The 21,025-nt window shown below is 41.5% G+C and overlaps 1 protein-coding gene across 1 annotated transcript in view; it reads left to right on the forward strand.

Annotated features, from left to right (window-relative positions):
* LOC102211830 (zinc finger protein GLI2-like) overlaps positions 1-13,128 on the forward strand; it is a 100,817-nt gene extending 87,689 nt beyond the window's left edge. Inside the window, exons 9-14 of the mRNA XM_005748370.2 lie at positions 698-838; positions 4,392-4,541; positions 5,106-5,270; positions 6,052-6,330; positions 9,504-9,855; positions 10,821-13,128. Of these exons, the coding sequence (XP_005748427.1) occupies positions 698-838; positions 4,392-4,541; positions 5,106-5,270; positions 6,052-6,330; positions 9,504-9,855; positions 10,821-12,847 (3,114 nt within the window). The 3' untranslated portion in view covers positions 12,848-13,128. The remainder of the gene's footprint in view (positions 1-697; positions 839-4,391; positions 4,542-5,105; positions 5,271-6,051; positions 6,331-9,503; positions 9,856-10,820) is intronic.
* Positions 13,129-21,025: the final 7,897 nt, after the last annotated feature.

Consider the following 21,025-nt stretch of genomic DNA (forward strand, 5'->3'; position numbering starts at 1 on the left):
TATATATATATATAATTGATCAGAATCATTGATCACAACTCTGGGACATTCTTTGATTTTTGTCAAAGTTGTGAAAGGAAAAGTGGGAACACTTCTGGAAGTTTTTTAGACAGTGAAAACTGGGGAAAGTGGAGGCGATATTTAGAAAACAGGGGAAGCTTTTATCAAACTGAAAGAACTGTTTGAGAAGCACAGTTTCTCAACAGGTTTACCAGATTTGCCGCTGTTGAAGATGAGCCCGGACGCCTGATCACACACTCAGAAACACAAAGCTGACAATGTGAGATTTCAGTGTTTGGTTCATTTACGTTCACGCCGCTGAATTACAAGCTAACGTGGAGTTGTAAACAGAAGTCACGCGTGTGTGTTTGTGGTTGAGGTTGTCAAAACAAATCTGATGCCAACCTCTTCAACTTCAGTGAAGCATGATGGAGCGGTGCGAGCTTTAATCTGTAATTTACCATCTCTGGTGTTCGTGGCAGGTAAAACATATGAACAAACAGCTGAATGTGACTCCTAACAGCTGGGCAGTAAACGCTTCCACATGTGCTTGGTGCAAACAAGCCCTCAGATGAAGGCGAGAAAACGTGCTTATTTCAGTTCGAATAAATAACTCTCGGTGTTTTTCATTTATATTGAGAAAAATAAAGGACAGCTTGACATGTGTTTAACAGTGTTCGGTCTGGATTCTCTACAGAACCATCACAGTGGCTTGTTGGACCTGAAGGATGACGTGGATCGGGACGATTGTAAGCAGGAGCCCGAGGCTGTTTACGAAACCAACTGCCACTGGGAAGGCTGCACCAAAGAGTACGACACGCAGGACCAGCTGGTCCACGTAAGTGTGCGACTGCAAAAAAAACACCGTCTGCAAACTGATAAATATTCTGACATCTCAACACCTTTGCTAACCTAAAAGAAATGAAGCTGACAGAAAGATTTGTCCTGAAACCATAAAAATCAGGTCAATGAAAACCCTATCTGCCTCTTGAATAAATACCATATGATCAACGTAGCTTCTGAAAACTCAGATAAAGATATTAAATCTAGACTATTAGAGTTTGGTTTGGCTCAGTTGTGGTTAAAAATCAATCAGTTTAAATTCCAACAATGAGAATGTCAAATCTGAATGTTATTAGTCATTTGTTCTTGCATCATTCACACATCATGCACCAAGCACTCATTTAAAACAAAAGTAAAATATGAAGGTCCCAGAAAGTTGATTCTGTTCATCTGGACATAGCGTTTTCAGTGGGGGAAGATATAAAATATGATAGATAACTGCGACTCAAACTGTATTCTATATGAAACTCTGTTGTTGCTTAACAGGTTAAAATGACTCCTGTTTAGACTGGTGACCTTGGTTGGGTTCCTCTTGTGGCAGCCAAACTACGGTCTCCTTAAACCTGACCAAACAAAAATTAGAACCATAAAAATTATGATCGTCACATATTATATACAAACCTCAGTTTCCCTGTGAACATCCAACACATTGTTATGCCACAGCATGAACTACTGCCATTCTGGCAGATACTGCTGCTGACAAAGAGAGAAGTACTGCCCATGATTCAATAGCTTGTTGAACCACCTTCAGCAGCAATAACTTGAGGTAATGGTTTGCTGTATGACTTTATCGGTCTTTCACATCATCGTGGAGTCAATCTTCTTTGCAACATTACTTCAGTACATTGACTTTTGCCACTGAAACACCTTTATCATTGTCTTTTTCAGTCATTCTGTTGTATATTTGATGCTGTTCTTGGGATCATTGTATGCTTTACCCATCAAACAAAAGGCTCACATTTGACTCTGGAATACTTTGGTATACAGAAGAGTTCATAGTTGACTTGATGGCTGCAGGGTGTGCAGACTGCTGTGTTTAGTTTTGTGCATTACGACCAAACGTCTCCATTATGGTCTGACCTATCCAAAGGACATTGTTGCTGAACTCTTTTGTTTTGTTCAATGCAACATTATAAACCTAAGCTTGTTCAGTCTTTTTCTAAGTGAGCTGTCATGAGCTTTAACATTCAACATGCTAACTGAGGCCTGTAGAGTCTGAGATTTACCTCTGAGATGTATTGCACGTCTGATCTTGCTGGGATTCCCACTCCTGGATAGTAGTATTGTGTAGTATTGTGTTAATACACACCTGAATGCTGCACATCAGAAAACTGACAAAACCTCTGCTTTTGTAGAGGTGCTCTAGCTTGATGATGATCAGTTAATCGAGCTAATTTACTTTCTCACTTAATTTCAGTGGAAGCAGTGAGCTTGTGCTTAGTTTTTCACAGGACAGCAGAGAGTCTCCAGTTTTGCAGATGATAAATCATTTCAAATTTGGCCTGCTAAGTTACCAGATGGTTTGGATGGCTAGCTGACCTTTTCCACTCAAGAGATGGAATACTAGTGTTAGCTTTATGGCTGTAAAAAACAATCTGCATTAGCTGTGTTCTCCTACCTAGAGAAATAAGTTAACTAAATATAACAGCAACATTACTTCGATACAAATAAGAGTTGAACGTAGGTGCTGTAATGTCTCCTATTTGGTCCTGACATTATGAAGCTGCAAGTTTAACGCCGACCTTACTGGAAGACAACTCAGGATCAAATTTGATACTGAAAATGAGAAAATCTGCCCTGAAACAAGGGAAATAAAATCTTTTAATTCCTAAAAACTAAATGTTGACTTTCTGTTCCAAAGGTCAGGAATGAGCTCTTTGATCATCTACGTGAACATCTACCTGGACACTGAAAACAACCTCTGTGTTCATTCAGTTCTTGTGCATGCTTGTTTTGAGTTTTTCCTCTGGCTGACGAGCTGACCTCCAAACCATCATCGCTTTCATTTTTTCTCATCGCAGCACGCAGAGTCTTGGCTGAAAGGGTCTTAGGCATTCCTCAGTTGCAGTGAAGCAGAGAGAGAAAAGAGGCAGCAGAGTGAGGAGGATTAGTGAGGGTCCTGCAGGGCTGGGAGGCTGCTGTCCATCATTCATTAAACCCCGATTCTTCTGTCCATCTGAGGAAAGTCTCACATAAACCAGCTCTGTGACCGTTTACAGACTTTTAAAGCTGCTATGTGTGGCATTTTCAAACACCGGAGCTTCAGATTCAACATGATTCTGATGCTTTGATCGCAGCGCTGTAAACAAATGAGTCTGTGGTCGAGGTAATTGTCAGCTGTGCCCTTGTTTTTTACAAATCGAGACCACATTTCCTGTAAACTTCATTAGATCCTATCCTCTCCCTGGCAGAGCTCCACTCATTTGTTTTCTTTAGATTCAAGGGTAAACATGTGAGGAATCATTTTTCCATTGATCAGTAACATGATCAAAACCTGTGCTCACTGGCTGTATCTGCATACAAAGACACAGCACGGAGGTGGAAAGTGGATGGATACACTAGTCTTTACCACGAGATATCAGCAGGTGACTCATCCTAACACCACGAATATCAGTCCCGTGGCTTCTCAGAGGAATTTGGTTAAATCTGTACTTTATGTAATTGAAGGAAGTTTTTTGGGGGACTTGTCTGAAATAAATCATGTAAGCATATTTCCCAACATTGCTGGCAGCTTATTTAAAGGAATAATTCATCCCAAAATCCATTTTACATATTTTTCTTCTGATCTGTAGTGATGCTCGTCCGTCTAGATAGTTTAGGCGTGAGTTGTCCAGTTTTTGGGACATCAGCAATTTTGGCTTTTTGAAACCAAATGCTTGACTTTAATTTGGGATCATAGTTTACATCATCAAATCACCAACCTTCTGATTAGCAGATGACCCAACTTTAGTCAGAAATACAACAATCCTCAGACCAGTAAACACAGTGATATTCTTTAAAAAAAACCCTAAATTTGGACTTATTCATGTCCATCAAAGTGAGCAGTTGGAGACAGCCAGAACAGTCACAGGTTCACGATCCCTACTTTATGCTCTCTGTTATTAAAAATCCACAACTGTGTAGGGGCTACAGCATATGGGAACTATTTTCTTTCACTGTCTACATCCACTACACATAGGAAGATTGTGGCTCACCTAAAGGTGCACACGACATCCTTACACAAATATATGCACAATTCCTTCTGCGCAGTGACACATATAGCAAATGTTATTCGATAGAAAAAAATAGTTGATGCCTGTCGTGATTTCTGAAAAGAGACAGTCATCGGGTCTTCAAGATTTCGCTCTTTAACCCATGTTCATTTCCACTGTCGCAGACAGGCTACGTATTCCCAATTAGACTTTCATCTGCTGCAGCCTTCCTTTGAGATTTCCGCTGATAAGACGGATTTCCACAGAAACATTAAACCGGGAACAACGTGGGAGCCTCTTAGTGGACAGCTCTCCCCAGAAAACCCTCTCATTTCTCTGTGTGTGTGTGTCCCACAGCACATCAATAACGACCACATCCACGGAGAGAAGAAGGAGTTCGTGTGCCGCTGGGAGGACTGTTCGCGGGAGCAGAAGCCCTTTAAAGCTCAGTACATGCTGGTGGTTCACATGCGCCGACACACGGGGGAGAAACCACACAAGTGCACGGTGGGTAACGGATGGCCTCTGCGCCCTCTTCAGGCTCCCACAGGGCCCCTCATGCTCTCTAAACACCAGCAACTGCACATATGCACACATCTGGAAAACACACAGATTTCTTCAGACTTCCTCTTACTGAAGCATTCATCATTTTACTGTCAGATTAAAAGAATTTATACCCACACAACATCTGTAAACCCCTGGTTTTGACCCAAACCCCAGTTGATGGATTTATAACCTGTAACAGTATATTTAAGTTTTGTTCCAAAAAAATTGCTAAACTGCTGCTTTGCAACCAACTGGTCTCCAACTGGTTTTTCTGCCTGTGTGACTGAAGCTTTAATCATAATTATCAGTCTCACGATATGATTGAAAGTCTTTACTTGTATAAATAGAAGTGAATATCTACTTTTAAAGTGCCACACAAATATTAGGATGTCCACTATGAAGGCCTTGTGTTACCCTGTTGGTTATTTAACTGTTTATCCAGACAGTTATCTGTGTTTTGTCTTTATTTTTTTGCTGCCATTTGTTTGTTAGAGTCACTTAATTATTTCCTGTCTTCCTGTGCAGTTTGAGGGATGCTCTAAGGCCTACTCCCGCCTGGAGAATCTAAAAACCCACCTGCGCTCGCACACCGGCGAGAAGCCATACGTCTGCGAGCACGAAGGATGCAACAAAGCCTTTTCAAACGCCTCGGACCGGGCCAAGCACCAGAACCGGACGCACTCGAACGAGGTACAAAAGACTTCTCCGCTCACTGAAACTTCACACAGACTCTCTTATGGAGCTGCATAACAAATTCTCTCAGAGCGCTGCGATTGAAGTGGTGGAGATGTGAGGCTGCAGGTAGTGACAGCAGTTCACCTCCGCCTCAGGTGAGCTGAAGGCTTCATGTTGGGCAGCAGGTTTGTTCCTTTGTGTCGGTACGAAGTGGTGCCGGCACCCTTTGTGTCCCCCTGTGCAAGTCTTGCAGACATTTGTGAGTAAATAATGAGGTGGAGGCATAATGAGCTCCACGGCCCACAATGCATTAGGGCGAATCATGCTTGCCGCCCCTGCAGGAGCCAGACCACCTGCAGGAGCAGAAAATGAATCCTGGCAGTGTTTCAGAGCGCTCAGTGGGACTGCAGAGTGGGAATTCGGCATCGCTGCAACAGCCCACGGTCACACTGAGCTGCTCACATGCAGCTCAGATACAACTCAATAAAAACAGGTCCACAGCATTAGAGAGGGAGTTAAAACCTGCAGGTTGCCTCTGACTGCTGAGAAATCCCAAAGTCACTGATTGTTTCTGCTGATTTCCTCATTAAACGTTCAGTGCTAACAGCTGTTGACAGCAGATCTGCACAGCCTGCTGGAGTCACAGTTCACTATGTACCCTCACAGTGAATATGCAGGCTCTAATGACCGTATATATAAAGATGGATGTGGCCACCATAACATTTGGGAACTGCAGTTTTCGGTAGTTTTCAGTCTTTTATTTCGGCATTGAATTATTTTTTCTCTGCACCTACAGAAACCTTACGTATGTAAGATCCCCGGGTGCACCAAGCGCTACACCGATCCCAGCTCTCTCAGGAAGCACGTGAAGACAGTGCACGGCCCTGAGGCCCACGTCACCAAGAAGCAGCGCAGCGACCTGCCACCCAGACCACTGCCACCCCGGGAGAACAGCGAGAATGAGACGGGTCCAAGAGAGCGAACCCACAGGGAAGACAAAATATTGGATAACAGCTCCCCCAGAGGTGTGGAGGACTACCTGCAGGTCAAATCCATCAAGACAGAAAACTCTATGGTAAGACCGCTCAAATCTGCACACACACACACAGGGGCACAAAGTTAGACGAGTTATGTACTGCATGCTGACTTTACTACACAGCTTTTGATTCTAACAACTCTAGTATAAACCTCTTTTGTTTAATGAAGTATTTCTCTTATTTCTCTTCTTTTAGTCCAGCATGCCTTTTTGTTCTAACCTTTCTTCAGCTTCCTGCCTCATTGTTTTCATTTCTCTCTCCTTTCTGACTTTCCTTATGGACAGACCTTACTGAGGTGAGCTCATCTGTGGCTTATAACTATTGTACATTATTTAAAGTCATTTTTATTTACCATCTTTCAACTTCCTTCCTTTCCATTACACTGATTCACTTCCAAAATTACATTATGACCAAAGAACAGCAGCTTCAAAGTCCCAAACACCTCCAGATTTATTCTCCCCACTCTTGTTGTAAAGCCATCTTGAGTTATGCCTCATTACCCTCTCCCATTCCTTTCCTCATTTTCATTCCAAGGTGCCAGATTTTCTTGTAATGTTTTAAAGTGGCCATGAGCAATATTAGTTCAGGCTCTTTGAAGGTCTTTCAAATTTTTTTTAAACACTGGCTACTTTTTCATTAATTTTAATTCCATTCCTTGTACCTGTCCATTTCCAGAGGATTGTTAACTCTCAACAGAAGAAACAGTGTTGTGTCTACACCAGGGTTGTCCTTGATCCAACACAGCTGATTTAAATGGCTAAATGACGTCAACATGTCTTGAAGTTCTCCAGAGGGCTGGTAATGAACTAATTATTTGATTCAGGTGTGCTGACACCCTGTGTCAGCACACCTGAATCAAACAAGTTAACAAAGAACACATTTTGAATTGCATCTTTTGCCACTTTATTACGAGCTGCCTGTCACATAAACACATAATTTATGTGCCAAAGACAGACCAAAACAAAATAGAATTTTTGCACCAAGGTGATTCCCAAAGAGCTATTAGCTGAAAACTTGTCATAACTCATCATGGTGTGCAGTGTGTCCTTGAAAATATTAAGATGTATCTGGCCCTTCACTGAAGCCTCATCAGAAATGGTCTCAGTGGAAGTTTGGCTGATAAGAAGCCATTTTTAATGAAGGGGACCAAGGAGAAAAGACTGAGGCTGGATTATACAAGATCTGGACTGAAAATCAGCAGCAGCTCTGATAGAGTGATGAATCCAAATAAAAAAATCTGTGGTGAAAATCATTATCAGTATGTACAGATGTGGTCAGGTACAACAGTGAGTGTCTACAGACATCTGTAAAACACGGTGGAGGCTCTGTCATGGTTTTGGGCTGCATATAACTCAGTGGTGTTGGAGATCTTGTCAAAATTGATGAGATATGAACAGAGAAAAGTCCCATCAAACTGTGATCCACCATGCAATATTTTTTGAAAAGCATCTGATTGATATAAGCACCTTTTTCAGCATGATGATCCCAAACACACTACCAGTGCAGTAAAAGAAACCCACGGTGCAGCACTATCAGTCATTAATGAAATGACAAGAAACCTTTCCAGCTCATTTGAATTGCCGTATGCTTTATTTCCATTTACGAGTCCAGTTGTTCCCCTTTTCCTAGCTAAGTCTAAAGAAATGATGTGAGGCTCAAGACTTTTGCACAGTACTGTATAATCAAAAAATGGTCACATTTCATAAACCGTTGATTTATGCAAGTGTGTAACAGACTTGTGTGTAATCACGTTGAGTCAGGTTCAGAAGTTTTGTTTTTAGCAACTGCAGTATAATCTAAACAACTTGAAATACTGCTAGAAATACTTTAAGTCTCATGCTTTTCTTTTTAATGCTGGTATTCCAGCAAGACAAACAGAGCATTTTATTGATAAAACTGCAGTTTTTTTCACTGTAATTTGCTTGATGAGACTGTAACTTGCCATATATTTGCCACCATTTCCATAGGCTTTAAATACAAAATGGATGAAGCCACTACCCAAAAAATAAACTCTGTAATTTCACTCATCAAAACAGCCAAATTTGTCAGATAATGGCAACTAAAACATGCCAAAAGGCACACAAAACACAAACATGGTGGAAAGGTCAATTTCATTGACTCCAAAGCACTGGGCTTAACCTCTGGCATGGGGGCTGGTCCTTGATTAACGTCTGAGAAGCCCTGCCCTATTTCAGTAACAGCTGTTTAAAGTACCAAAAGTCAAGAAGGACTATAATCCTTTTCAGGGTAGAATATTAAAAACAACTCTACATTGCCTAATCTCTTATTGAAGTAGCTTTTCTTGGGGTTTTTTTTTTTTTTTAATGGGGTTTGTTTAATTTGTATAATTAAATTGAAATTAATTGCATCCAGTTAGTTTCTGAGATTTTAGTCATCTGAAACAAGCAGGGAGTTATTTATGCATGACGTTGTTATCTCGAAATGGTACTACGGTGTACATTTTTCCATTACACAGGATTACATTCACAGCAGAGACCTATCAAACACCCATCACAGACCATGATAAAAGTCACTCCTGGATGAATATTCAAACACTGGGAATTGGTTGTGCAAACTGAGCCAACCAGCAAGCTGTGATCAAGACAGCTTTTTTAGCAGCGAATATATTAGAGACTGCAAGGAAACAGGCCAGGCAGTGGATATACACCGTCTAATCATTGCTGTCCTTAGTCCGACTGGAGAGGTTTGTCATCATGTTAAACCCTCTGTTAACTCGAATTTGATGTAAACAAAACTAACATTGAAAGATATAGTTGTGAAGGTAAGAGAACAACAAGCTTCACCTAAATGCTTGAGCAGCCTCCACCCTGACAGTTGATTTTTTGGAGAGGGAAATGTGATCACATGTTGTGATGATTGGCCCGGCGCTCTGGCTCAGGCTCAAGCAGCCTTTCATCCTGCCCATTTCTAATTCACAGACAGACTAAGACAGTCTGTAATCTGTGGTGCGCCCCCACCTCTTCACCCCCATCCCCAAAAAACACACTCATTATTTACAATTAAGCTGGGGGAGGATAAAAGACTCAGTGATTCACTGTTTTTCATGCCATGTTAACCACTGTCCCATTTTTGTTCTACTACAGAAAAGCTGTTTTTAGGACAAACTATTGTGTCTCTTTCTGTTTTGCTCATGTTCTTTTTTTAAAATCTCATTTTCTGCATTCCTTCTCTTTCTCTTCCTTCTTCACAGATGTATCAGTCCAGCCCTGGCGGTCAGTCATCATGTAGCAGCGAACCATCACCACTTGGCAGTGCCACCAACAATGACAGTGGAGTAGAGATGGCGGCGCACAGCGGGGGGAGCCTAGGGGACCTCAGCACCCTGGATGACCTGCCGTTTGTGGAGTCCTTGGGCTTTGAAGATTCCACCAGTGGGGTCGCAGCGGTGGGTCTTCGCTTTAGAAAGCAATTCAGCACCAGCCAGCGCCTGGAGCATCTCAAGAAGGAGAAACTGAAGACAGTGAGGGACTCCTGCCAGTGGACCAACAACCCAACACCACCTGTGGTCCTCGGGACGAAGCTCCCACCCATACTGGCAGGCAGTGAGTTGATAGAAAGTCTAGATTAAAGCTGCTTTGACAGTTATTCACTTCACTTCAACCTTTCACTAAAAATATAGAAACTTTTCTATAGTTAACACTTTTCTTAGGTGATTTGGTTTCCAATCCAAGAACTAATTAGTAAGCAGGTGGACACTTTACTTTAACGTTTCCCACACATGAATAGACTTGGACAGGACTTTACTTGGACAATCCTCCTATAACCGTGCAGAAGAACTGAGTGTGAAGGTTGAAACTGTCAGTTTACTAGATCCATCTTTGTTCCATCCTCATCCATGGCCATAAGCTGTAGGTAGAAACAATAGGATCATGGATACGTGCCGAGCTTCCTTAGCACTTTGTCTGAGACCAGCTTTGGAGGTGATGAGCTCAGTCATTTAGGAGAAGATTAATAAAATGAACATGATTACATGGAGTCCTTCCCTGGTACCCAAAGTATCTGACTGGACACCTGAGAGAGATGTTTCAAGTATGTCCAACCAAGGCAGACCCAGGGATCCTTCACATTATTCAGGTGCTTTTCCAGTTCTGAGTGGTAGTCCTTCTACTCTGGAGGATGGAGGTTTATGCTGCTGTGCTGAACTCACTGAAGCTGCAGAGCACAACAAAGGACTTTCATCAAGACCATGGACTAGAATGAGAAACTGCCCAGTGAGCTATCTGAATATTGATCTGTTTTTTATTGCAGAAAAAGTATATGTGGTATTACTTGTGGCATTAATTGAAGTAGAAAGAGCAGGTGCACCTTCTTTCATATGAACACATACACCCACTGCCCCCTCAGATAGAATCTAATTCAATGAAAGGCACTACATTTGGTCCACCAGCAAGTTTCTAGTATTTTATGTTTGTTCGATTGAGTTTAAAAATACCTGAAAAAAAGCTCCACAAGCTTGACAAAGTAGCTCTAGATCTAGAGTTTCTCATTCTCGTCTGTTTGTTCACAGGTTCCCTCCTGGAGAGCCAAAATATGGGTGGGGGTCCGGCGTCCTTCCCTGGTTCTAGCTTTGGTGAACTGAGCTCTAGTAAAATGACTGTGCTAGAAAACCTTTCCGAGAGACGTGATAGCACTTCCAGCACCTTGAGCTCAGTCTACACCCTCAGTCGCCGCTCCTCAGGCATCTCCCCTTGTTTCTCCAGTCGGCGCTCCAGCCAGGCCTCACAATTTGGTGCCAACCGCCCCAGCAACATCAGCTCTGCGGACTCCTATGACCCCATCTCTGCCGACATCTCACGGCGTTCAAGTCAGGCCAGTCAGTGTGGTGGGAGTGGCGGAGGAGCAGGAGTGTTTGGAGCAGTGGGTCTTCCCAGCCCTCTGAGCCTGACCCCAGCCCAACACTACCGTCTCAAGGCAAAATATGCAGCTGCCACTGGGGGCGTACCACCTACACCTCTACCATATATGGACCAAATGTGTCTGCAATCCCATGCAGCCCTGTATGAGGACTCCCAGAAACCCTCCACCAACAAAGGCCTACCTTTCAGACAGTACAGCAGCTATGCCACAAGAAGTTTGATGCCCCACGAAGTCCCATCTAACATCCCCCGTCGAGCCAGTGACCCTGTGAGACAGGTTGCCCCAGAAACTTTAAACCAGTCGCAGTTGCACCGCTACAACAGCATGGGCACGCTGAGTGGAAGGGTGACAATCCAGCCTTGTCCACCTCCTGCAGCAGATCACCGACGTTTATCTCAGCAAGACTGTCATCGATCAGATGGAGGTCTTCACCGTTACCCTTATAGTCTGCGACCACCAAGCATTTCAGAGAATGCTACCATGGAGACAACAAGTCACATCCCTGATAATGGAGACAAGACAAATGAAGATTTCCAAGGAGCCTCGGCTATCCAGCAGCAGCACTTCAGTCAGAGAAGGATGGCTATTGTGAATCTGCTCTCACAGATTTTACCCACTTCGAGGAATAGTCCAGGTCAACAGCAACGGATGTGTCCACCTTCGCCATCCAATGTTCCAGCAAGTTCAGGACTCATGGATGCCTCCCAGGAGTACTCCAGACTACAGGTTCGAGGGAACCTGGCTGTGCTCCAGCAAAACCACAATTTTGGATCTCTTAGCAACCATTTCAGCTCCAACCAGCAGTTGAATCAGAACCTCACAATGCAGCAGAGGTACATTCAGCTGAACTCCGAGCCAGGAGCAAACTGCCTCCAGCAACAAGGATTCCAGCAGCCATCGAATCTCAATGAAGCCCTGTTAAATGAAGTCATCCAGCCCTATGACAGGAATGGTAACACCACCTATAAGCCTTGCATTAACACCATTAGTGGGAGCAACTGCAAACAGGAGTCATGTGACATGGAGACCTTTGACTTGCACTTTGCTGATGCTGGATTTCAGCCTGTGCAGATAAAAATTGAACACACTGACACATCAATATGTAACATGAACTCCCCAAATCCCTCACAAGTTGGAAATCAGAACAATTTTCAGCCAAGGCCACCAACCGAACCAAGATCTCTGAACAAGAACCCTTCAGTTCCAAAAGTTACGCAGCAAATGATGCAAGCTGCTAATGCTAACTCCGAATTATCCACTGCTGGAGTTTTAGGACTTCACCGCAGCAATAATGCTAATGACAATGCCTTGTACTACACAGGGCAGATTCAAGTATATGAGCCTAATGGTAATGTAAACTGTAACAAGGTGGTGCCTCCCACTTCAAGCGCCAATCAGACGGCAAGAACCAGTGACTGTACCACAGCACTGGAGCAGGCACAAATAGACTTTGATAGCATGCTGGATGATGGGGATCACTCCAGCCTCATGTCGGGAACGCTAAGTCCAGGTCTGCTCCAGAGTTTGTCCCAGAGCTCCTCTCGCCTCACGACGCCCAGGAACTCGGTCACGTTGCCTTCGGTGCCTGCGGGGACAGGGAACATGGCCATCGGGGACATGAGCTCACTGCTGACTGCTCTAGCAGAGGAGAGCAAGTTCCTCAACTTGATGTCTTAGCCTCAAACTGTGTGCAGACATTTTGAACCCCTGATGCAGAATAACCCTTCAACCCTGCAGTTGGAATTGATGTGATTGTGAGCTGAAAGCTTCTGTAGCCTGCCTGTTGTTTCCTTGTACAGTCTTGTTTATGAATTATTTAAAATGGCAGTTTTTTTAGTCTTTTCAAAAAGCCATATCATTCTTTTTTTTTTTTTTTTTGCCTTAGGTAGCAAAAATGATGAACAAGGGAGTTTATTCAGTTGTTGTACAGGTCTGCAGTAAGATCAGTTTACTAAGTGCCTGCCTCAGATACAACAAACACATGTTGTGCGTATAGTTATATTCAAAAAACGTGCAAATTCAACCAGGTAATTATCTGTGTACTCAATTAAAACCTTTCACACTGTAAATTACTTGAGTTCAACTTTAATATTTGTCAAGGAGAAAACAGTTCACTATTCTTTTTTTCCATCTATCATCAAGTTTACAGCCACTTCCCTTGGTGAGCTGTGATTTGATTGCTGCATTGCTGCTGAGATTAACTGTGGCATCTCAGATTTGGGCATCAGAGACTTGATTTGTGACTGGAATTATTGATAACTTGGCCGTGCTCTCACAGAGAGAAGAGGAGAAGATTTCAGAGCAGAGACTCAAGCTTTCTTCTTTTTTACACTGTTGAAAACAGTTTGTTGTGCTCGTTATATGTAAATATCCTTTGTATATTTCTAAGAAATACAGTATTGACTTTGATTTTTTTAAATGCATGTGTTTTGTGTTGTCCTTCCAGCCCAGATTATCCACATTTTTTCAGTATCTAAAAAAAAACTATTTGGCTGTAGTTTAGGAAACACCATGCAATGCCATGCAAAGAGCAATATTAATGTTTAAAATGCACCTACTAAGCCAATTTCAAGCATTTTTTTTTCCTGGGCCCAACAGAAGACTTTGAAAGCAGGCCAATTGAGCTTGTATGTCTATAATTGCCTGGGTTACTGACATCCACTCTCTCTAACATCATAAAGATCTAAGAGTAGAAAAATAATGTATGAAACAGAGCGTTTGGAGCTATCTGAAGCCTCAGCCTTTGGCTGACTGGGATTACTTTAGCCATGATTAATTTAAGCATCCAATATTCCAACAAAATATAAATGACAGTCCTAAAAATGTAGTTTTAATGTGTATTGTAGGGCTTAAGGACCATTTTTGTAACAATTAAAGAAACCAACTGAGCCCAACCAGGTCTTTATGATGTTTGCAGAGCTATACAATGTCAAACTTTTATTTTCATAAATGTGATTGTCACAAGCCATTCCAACAAGATATTTAGTTTATTAGTAAATATATAGATATATAGATATAAATCCAAGATATCTCTAGAAAATACCAAAGGTTTGTATCCAGCTCAGTTTGTATTTAGCTCAAAGTGTGCCTGATTTAAGCTGTTTTCACACATGATGGTGTGGGGAGAAGTTACATGTAGCACAAAATAATCAACTTCCGACCTATTCTCACTGCTGAAAGAACTCTGGTTTGGTCAAGGTAGCGATCATGACAGCATGCAAGGTGCAGCACACATTATCAGTACCACTGAGCGAACTGGCTTCTTACCTACGCATTGATCACATTCTCAAACAAGACTGGCTGATGTAAACTGTGACTCCTTTGGACATTTGCATTTTCACAATCTCTAATCCCTAGAGATGTTCAGGGCTGGAGTGTTTAAGATGTTTTAAAATGGTTCTGCTTTAATGTAAGCGTTTGCTTTTGTTTTTTGCAGGATGGTCTCTAAAGTTGGTTTGTACCACAGTCCTGAACTTTGCAAGGCATTACAATTATTTGGCAGGGGTGGGCAACTCATTTCTTCAAGGGGTCACATGAGAAACTGGGGTTGTTTTGAAGGGGCTCTACTGGTGGACCTATTAGTCCCCCTAAACAGTCCCAGTTTTTCATGTGGCTCCTTGGGAAAATGAATTGCCCACCCATGAAGTCCAACAAAATAGGACTAGACAGTCTTTAACCTTTTCACGTTCACATAATTAAGACCATATAATGTCCCACACACCCACGTGAGATAAAGCAAGTCTAGAGCATTAGCACCAAGCAAGTGGCCATCATAAGTTATTTTTTACAACTCACTGGTTTAAATGTTATTAAGGCTTAAAAGTATTATTTACTCACAAATGGTTGGTGACACAGGTGGCCAGGCTTCACCTTAACTAATTGGAGTCCCTGAACTGGACTTCTGGACCTTGTTTGTGCTGTTGGAACATTTCAATAGAATTATCTGACCAATAATATACCTCCTGTGCAGTTAACTGTACTTACAGACCATCTAAGAAGTCTGTGCTCTACTTTTTGTAAATACATTTCTAGGATTTTATTTGAATATTACTTAATTACCAGTTATCTGTGTCTATGTGATGCATATATACAGTTTGTCAATACATTCTGCTAACCAAGCCAGCTAATAATTTAACAGCCACTCATCCATATACAGTCACTTCTAGGACCCTCAAACCAACATGACTCTAGCCTAAAACCAACATAGTGATGTCCACAGTGACTTTTATGCACAGATTATGATCTGGACCTGATTCTCTCAAAATCTTATGTGGTTTGTAATTTATGAACATGGTTAAAGTATGTTAGGAAGATTCTTTGTAGTCAGGTGTTTTGGTATTCCTTCGCACTAATTCTAAAGTGTTGAGATCTACTAGAGGGATGATCCCTGTTCCTCCAACCCTTATACTATACCCTCCTTTAGTGCTTTAACAATAATGCTGGAAGGTCCAGCATCTACCATGTGGGGTGGGGCTCGGGAGGTAGAGCAGGTCATCTACTAATCAGAAGATTGGTAGTCGTTCTTTGGGTGCTCCAGTCTTCAGTTTTAAGTATCTAAGGGCAACATACTGAATCCAAAATTGCTTTTCAATGAGTTCATTGGAGTGTTAAATGTTAGATAGAAAACACTTAGGAGGAGAAAAAAGTGTTTGTACGATAAAGTGTGAATGGGTGAATAAGGCATGTTGTATGAACAAGTGCGTGCTCAAGTAGAGTTGAAAAGTGCTATAAAAGAAACAGTCCATTTACTTTTCACCATAGCTGTTCAGTCAAGTTGAGATCTGGTAAGCATGAAGGCCACAGTACTGTAGTCACATAGATGGATGGTACTGTCATTCCAAATCCCAAAATATGGCAGACAAATGTAGGGTCAAAGGTTCAGGTTCAGGGTTTTACTTGAATCGATCACCTGTCAAGCTGAAGCAGCAAGAGGACGGCTATCAATTTCATTCCACCCTTTTGCTAACAACTGCTCTGGTAATGAGCCCAGTCCAAAAACATAAAGCCTACTCTCATGTAAATCAAATAAAGCGTCAACTCAGTCTGTTTTCCAGCAGGTTCTGTCGTCTCCTGGTTCTCGCTGTGGCTGAGTAAATATTATTATTCATCAGTCCGCCCCTTGATCATTTCCTGCAGGAGGAGGAGGAGGAGTGTTGATCGCTTCAATAATTCAACAACAAAACTTTCGTCTTTGAAGCCATGTTCCCACACCCCGTGCCGACAACGCACTTTCTTCACTCCTTCCTTGTTGAATGTCAGGCTGAGGCGCCAACACATTCTTAAGACGACCTCTTTCAGGGCGGCTTTGAAATAACTTCCCCTGACCTCGTCTTGCCTTGCCGGCGAGAACAGGCTTGACATAATGTAAATCCTCACTGGTAAGCTGATGAAAAAGGACGCTAACAGGAGGCGAAAGGGCTCGATGAGTGCAGAGCGGCGGCTGCTGCTGCAGTTAGCCTGTGTGTATTCCAATATTGGCTCTGACAGAGCGGCCCAGAGGACTCGGCTGCTGAAACCACATAAAACAAACCAGCTGAGAGGAGCGAGCGATGCCGGGGACGCAGCGCTGAGCTGAGAGGAACAAATGATTTTAGTCTGTCAAGGAATTCAGCCGAGGATACGTTTGATCTGGAGCTTGTGATTGCTTCTGCCACTGGAATTCCTTCTCCTCTCAGAGATGTGAAGTGAGAAAGAAAATAGCCCCGGGCTGTGAAATACAACCAGGGCCCGAACAAGAGGTGGAGATAAGACTCGCAAAGATGGTGCATTAACAGCACCTTCATTTATTGATGGCGATAACTGAGTGAGGAAGATGAAAGACGGGTTTCAGCACTCATGAAGTATGACTGTACTGTAACTTTGTTAGGGAAAAAACAATGACTGGGGATGTTTTGCAGCAGAGAACCTGCCCTAACCTGGCGTTAAATTCTTATTTGGTTTTTAATTTAAGCCTTAATGAGTTATTTAAGATTTGCATACAACTCGTTCTAATTAATCTGTTTCCAAGTTCTTTGTTTTCTAAGCTGCATAATCTGATCACTTTTGCAAGTTGACAGCCACATTTTAACTTTGTTAAAGTCGTTATCTTTGCAATCTAATACATACAGCTGTGGTCAGAGGTTTACATCCATTTATCATGGGCATAAGGGTCACAGCAATTTTTGGCTTTTAATGCTTTTTTTGAATTCTTTTACAGGAGTGTAATGATCGTACAGCAAACATCTTTAATGTCTTTAATAAACAGTACCTGGGTTTGAATTTATTTTGAATTTTCTCTGATCTTTTTGGGTCAAAAGGCTCTACAATATATTTTAACCTGACAATGCTAAAGCCTATTAACTTCTCATTAGTCATTATGATTGACCACACTTGCTAGTTTCTCTTGCAGCATAAGAAGGATTTGTTTGACGGCACTCACTGGACTGATCAATACTTAGAACAATGAGAGAGTCCAAGAAAGTCAATGAAGATCTAATATAGATCCAGTGTAGATTTACACAAGCTGGGAAGATTGGGAAGCCGTTTCTAAACAACTGCAGATTCCAAGATCATGAGTTCAAAACAACTGTACTTAAATACAAGTTATTGTGATGCGTCATCGCTTTGCCAAGCTCTGCAAGAAGACCCAAACAGACACCCTGAGATGAGAGGAAATTGGTTAATATGTTCAGGAACAACCCAGGAAACACCAAGACTCAAGGCTGCCATTAACTGGAAAGTGCTGGAACACCAGCATCACTGGGCTGTACAATCATCCCAGTCTGGAAAAAGAACAGTTTGAAGAAATCATTAAAAGCCCCAAATTACCATGACAATCGTATATCTAAATTTCTGTTCACAACCGTTGGTGTCTTGGACATAAAGTTATGATTTCATTGACTTGTCACATTCTGTTGGTAAAGTTTAGTCAGCTGTTGGAAGGCTTTAAGCTCTTTCTGAATAAAAGGAGAAAAGTACATCAAAAGCTTAAAATTAAAGACAATTTAACTAACTGAAAGCCACATTATTTATGAAATAATTGTATTAGAAATGTTCCAAAAGGCTCCATCAGCACAAACACATTCCAGAGGCCCAGTTCAAGGACTCCAATTAGCTGCTACCTGTCAGTGAGAGAGGCCCCATCCCAAATGTGCCTTGCAAAATTCAGATGGGTTAGTTTGTTTCCTTTTACAGTTGTTATGAAGGGTACTATCTATAGAGGCTAAAACTGTTTTTATATCAGGCTATAAATATGTTTATTTCTGTAAAGTTGGACATTTTAATATGGAAGTCAATAGGGACTGACTCGCTTTTGGAGCTACCACTGCATCTCTAACAAAGTCATGCAACAACAGAAGTCTATAATTGGTTAATCTGACACACACTAGATATCCTATAGATACAGTTACTACAAAATTGTTAAAGATCAGAGAAATTCTAAATAATTCTCCACAAATTCCTCCAGTATTTCGCTGCTTTGCTACATTCATTACAGTCTTTGAGTCTTTATTTTCAAGACTTGATCAGGTGTATCTGCAGTTTTCCCAGGATGAGGTCAATCACAGACTTATTTCCCTTCATGTGTCTGTTTTTTTAATCCATCTATCTAAAATATTATGCTGCAGAAACACAAAGCTCAGACAAACAAAGTTTGAGATTGGACAGAATGAAGATGATTACATGAGTCTGGCAGCTTCACTTAAATCTGCCATTCAGAAGTTCAGCAAAACTGTTGGAAATTCTTGAAGTGACATCTGCTCCTCCTCCCTCTTAAAGAAACCCAGAATCTATGTATATGGGAGCATTTTTCATTTTTAAACTTTAGCTGCTGCATACCAGATGTCTCCTACATCACTGGACGTCCAGGCTCATGTTTCCACTTCACTTCACTTCACTGTGTGTGTTTGTGTTGGCTGTTGGAGCAGGATGGACTTCAAACTACAGCTGTGAGGTCACAAATTCTGCTTCGGGTTCGTGCCTCAAACTCATATTTTAGGTGTTAGCAGAAACATGAACTTGCATCATTCTCCAGAGTGGCATTAACACTTCCATCCAGTAACAACCAAAGTACATTGTTGTGCTTGAAGGTGTGTTAAAAAAAAGCCAGAATAACTTCAAATGTATCTTTCAGAGATTGTACGTAGAGCAAACGCTGGAAAGAGATTTTGTCCAAACTACAGCAAGCCCCAAAAGTGCCCAAGTGTCACCTTCAATCAGCATCATCAGCGGGTGGACATTTTACAGCCTGAGCTCATGGCGGGGCGACAAACAGGACTGTCTGCAGAGAGTTTAAAGACCTTCGGAGGAATGTTTTTTACAGTGAATGCTACATTCTCAGGCGTCTCTCAGTTTGACAGGCTCTTTATGACCGACAAGCTTTTGCAAACACTCAAACCTTAGCAAAGCTGCCTGCAGCTGAAGACGGAGATGGCATCAGTAATTCCCAACTAGGGGTACAAAACTCCCACGTGGTACTAACCAGTTGATAATACGGAGAGAGTATGTCAAGTAACCTGAAAAAAACAGCTAAACAGCTAAAATCAATGCTGTACGGTGCATTTCACAGCAGAGTACAGCTCATTTTGAAATCTTACACAGGGCCTCAATTCATGCACTGACTGAAAAAAGTCATTTTCAGTCCATATATTTTAAATAAATATTTAGATATGGTATAGTTTGAGTATTTTATTAAAAATTGCAGGTTATTCTAAGGTTTGGAAACTGAGTTTTATTTTTTTTTTTAAAAACCCTATATGCTGTATGTCATTGGTCTGTTGGTTAGTTAATTTCCTGATTTCTAGTTATTAATTTACGTTTGCTTTACTGTTGCTTAGTTTGTCAGTTTGTTTTCAGTCTATTTGTTAATTTGTTGGTTTTTTATTGGTTGTTTTTGTTTTTTTTCTGTAAGTTTTCTGGTTGGTTATTTTTTTAATTTAATTTGTTGCTTTATGTGATTGTTGGTAAGTTTGCTTGTTGTTTTGATGGTTGGTTTTGTTAGTTTGTTTTTTGGCCTTTTTGTTTTTACTTGTTTTGTTATTGCTGCTTGTGTTGCTCTGTCGTATGAGTTAATGTTAAGTTTATTCATTTAGTAAAGTTGTTTCATAGTTTGTAGGTTGTTTTGTATGTCGGTTAGTTTATTTGTTGGTTCTGGTTGTTTTGTTTGTAGATTCAATAGTAGGTTTATTTGTTATTTTGTTGGTCGGATGGTGGGTTGGTAATATTGGGTAATTCGGTTGGTTTGCTGGCTCTTTTATTATTATTTTTTGGCAAGTTTGTTTGTTTTATGTGATAGCTAGTTTACTGGTTTGTTGGTTGATTAACAGTTTAGTTTGTAGCTTAGTTTGTTGGTTGATTTGTTGGTGATTCTGTTGTTATGTAGGTTGGCTTGTCTGTAAATTGGTTATGCTTTGGTTTATAGATAGTTTTTTTGGGTAGTCCTTGGTTAGTTTGGTTGTTGGCACATTGATTTGTTGTTTACTTGGTTGCTGGGTTTGTCGGCATGATTTGTTGATGGTTTATTGGTTTGTAAGTAAAAAAAAAACGTTATTTATATAGCACCTTTCAAGATAAAAAAAATCACAAAGTGCTTCACAGAAGCTAAAACCTAAAAATAAAAATCAACCAAAAGCAAGTTTAAAAAGATGAGTTTTTGTCACGGTATGGCATGGCACACCGTGGAAGGAGTGGGGAAGTAGGACCCAGGCGCGGTGCTCTATGTATAAACAGTGTGTTTATTTACAGTGTGCAACAAAGTAACAATAAATCCCCATGTTTTCCCAGACTCCCGTGTTGTGTCTCTCCGTGAATAGTCCGTGTCTTTGTGCTCTCCGCTCCCGTGTCAGCACCCCCCGGTGCTCGCTGCTCTCGTGTCTTCCA

Source organism: Pundamilia nyererei, unplaced genomic scaffold (assembly GCF_000239375.1).
Source record: "Pundamilia nyererei isolate P.nyererei 1_Seehausen unplaced genomic scaffold, PunNye1.0 scaffold00220, whole genome shotgun sequence".
NCBI lineage: Eukaryota > Metazoa > Chordata > Actinopteri > Cichliformes > Cichlidae > Pundamilia > Pundamilia nyererei.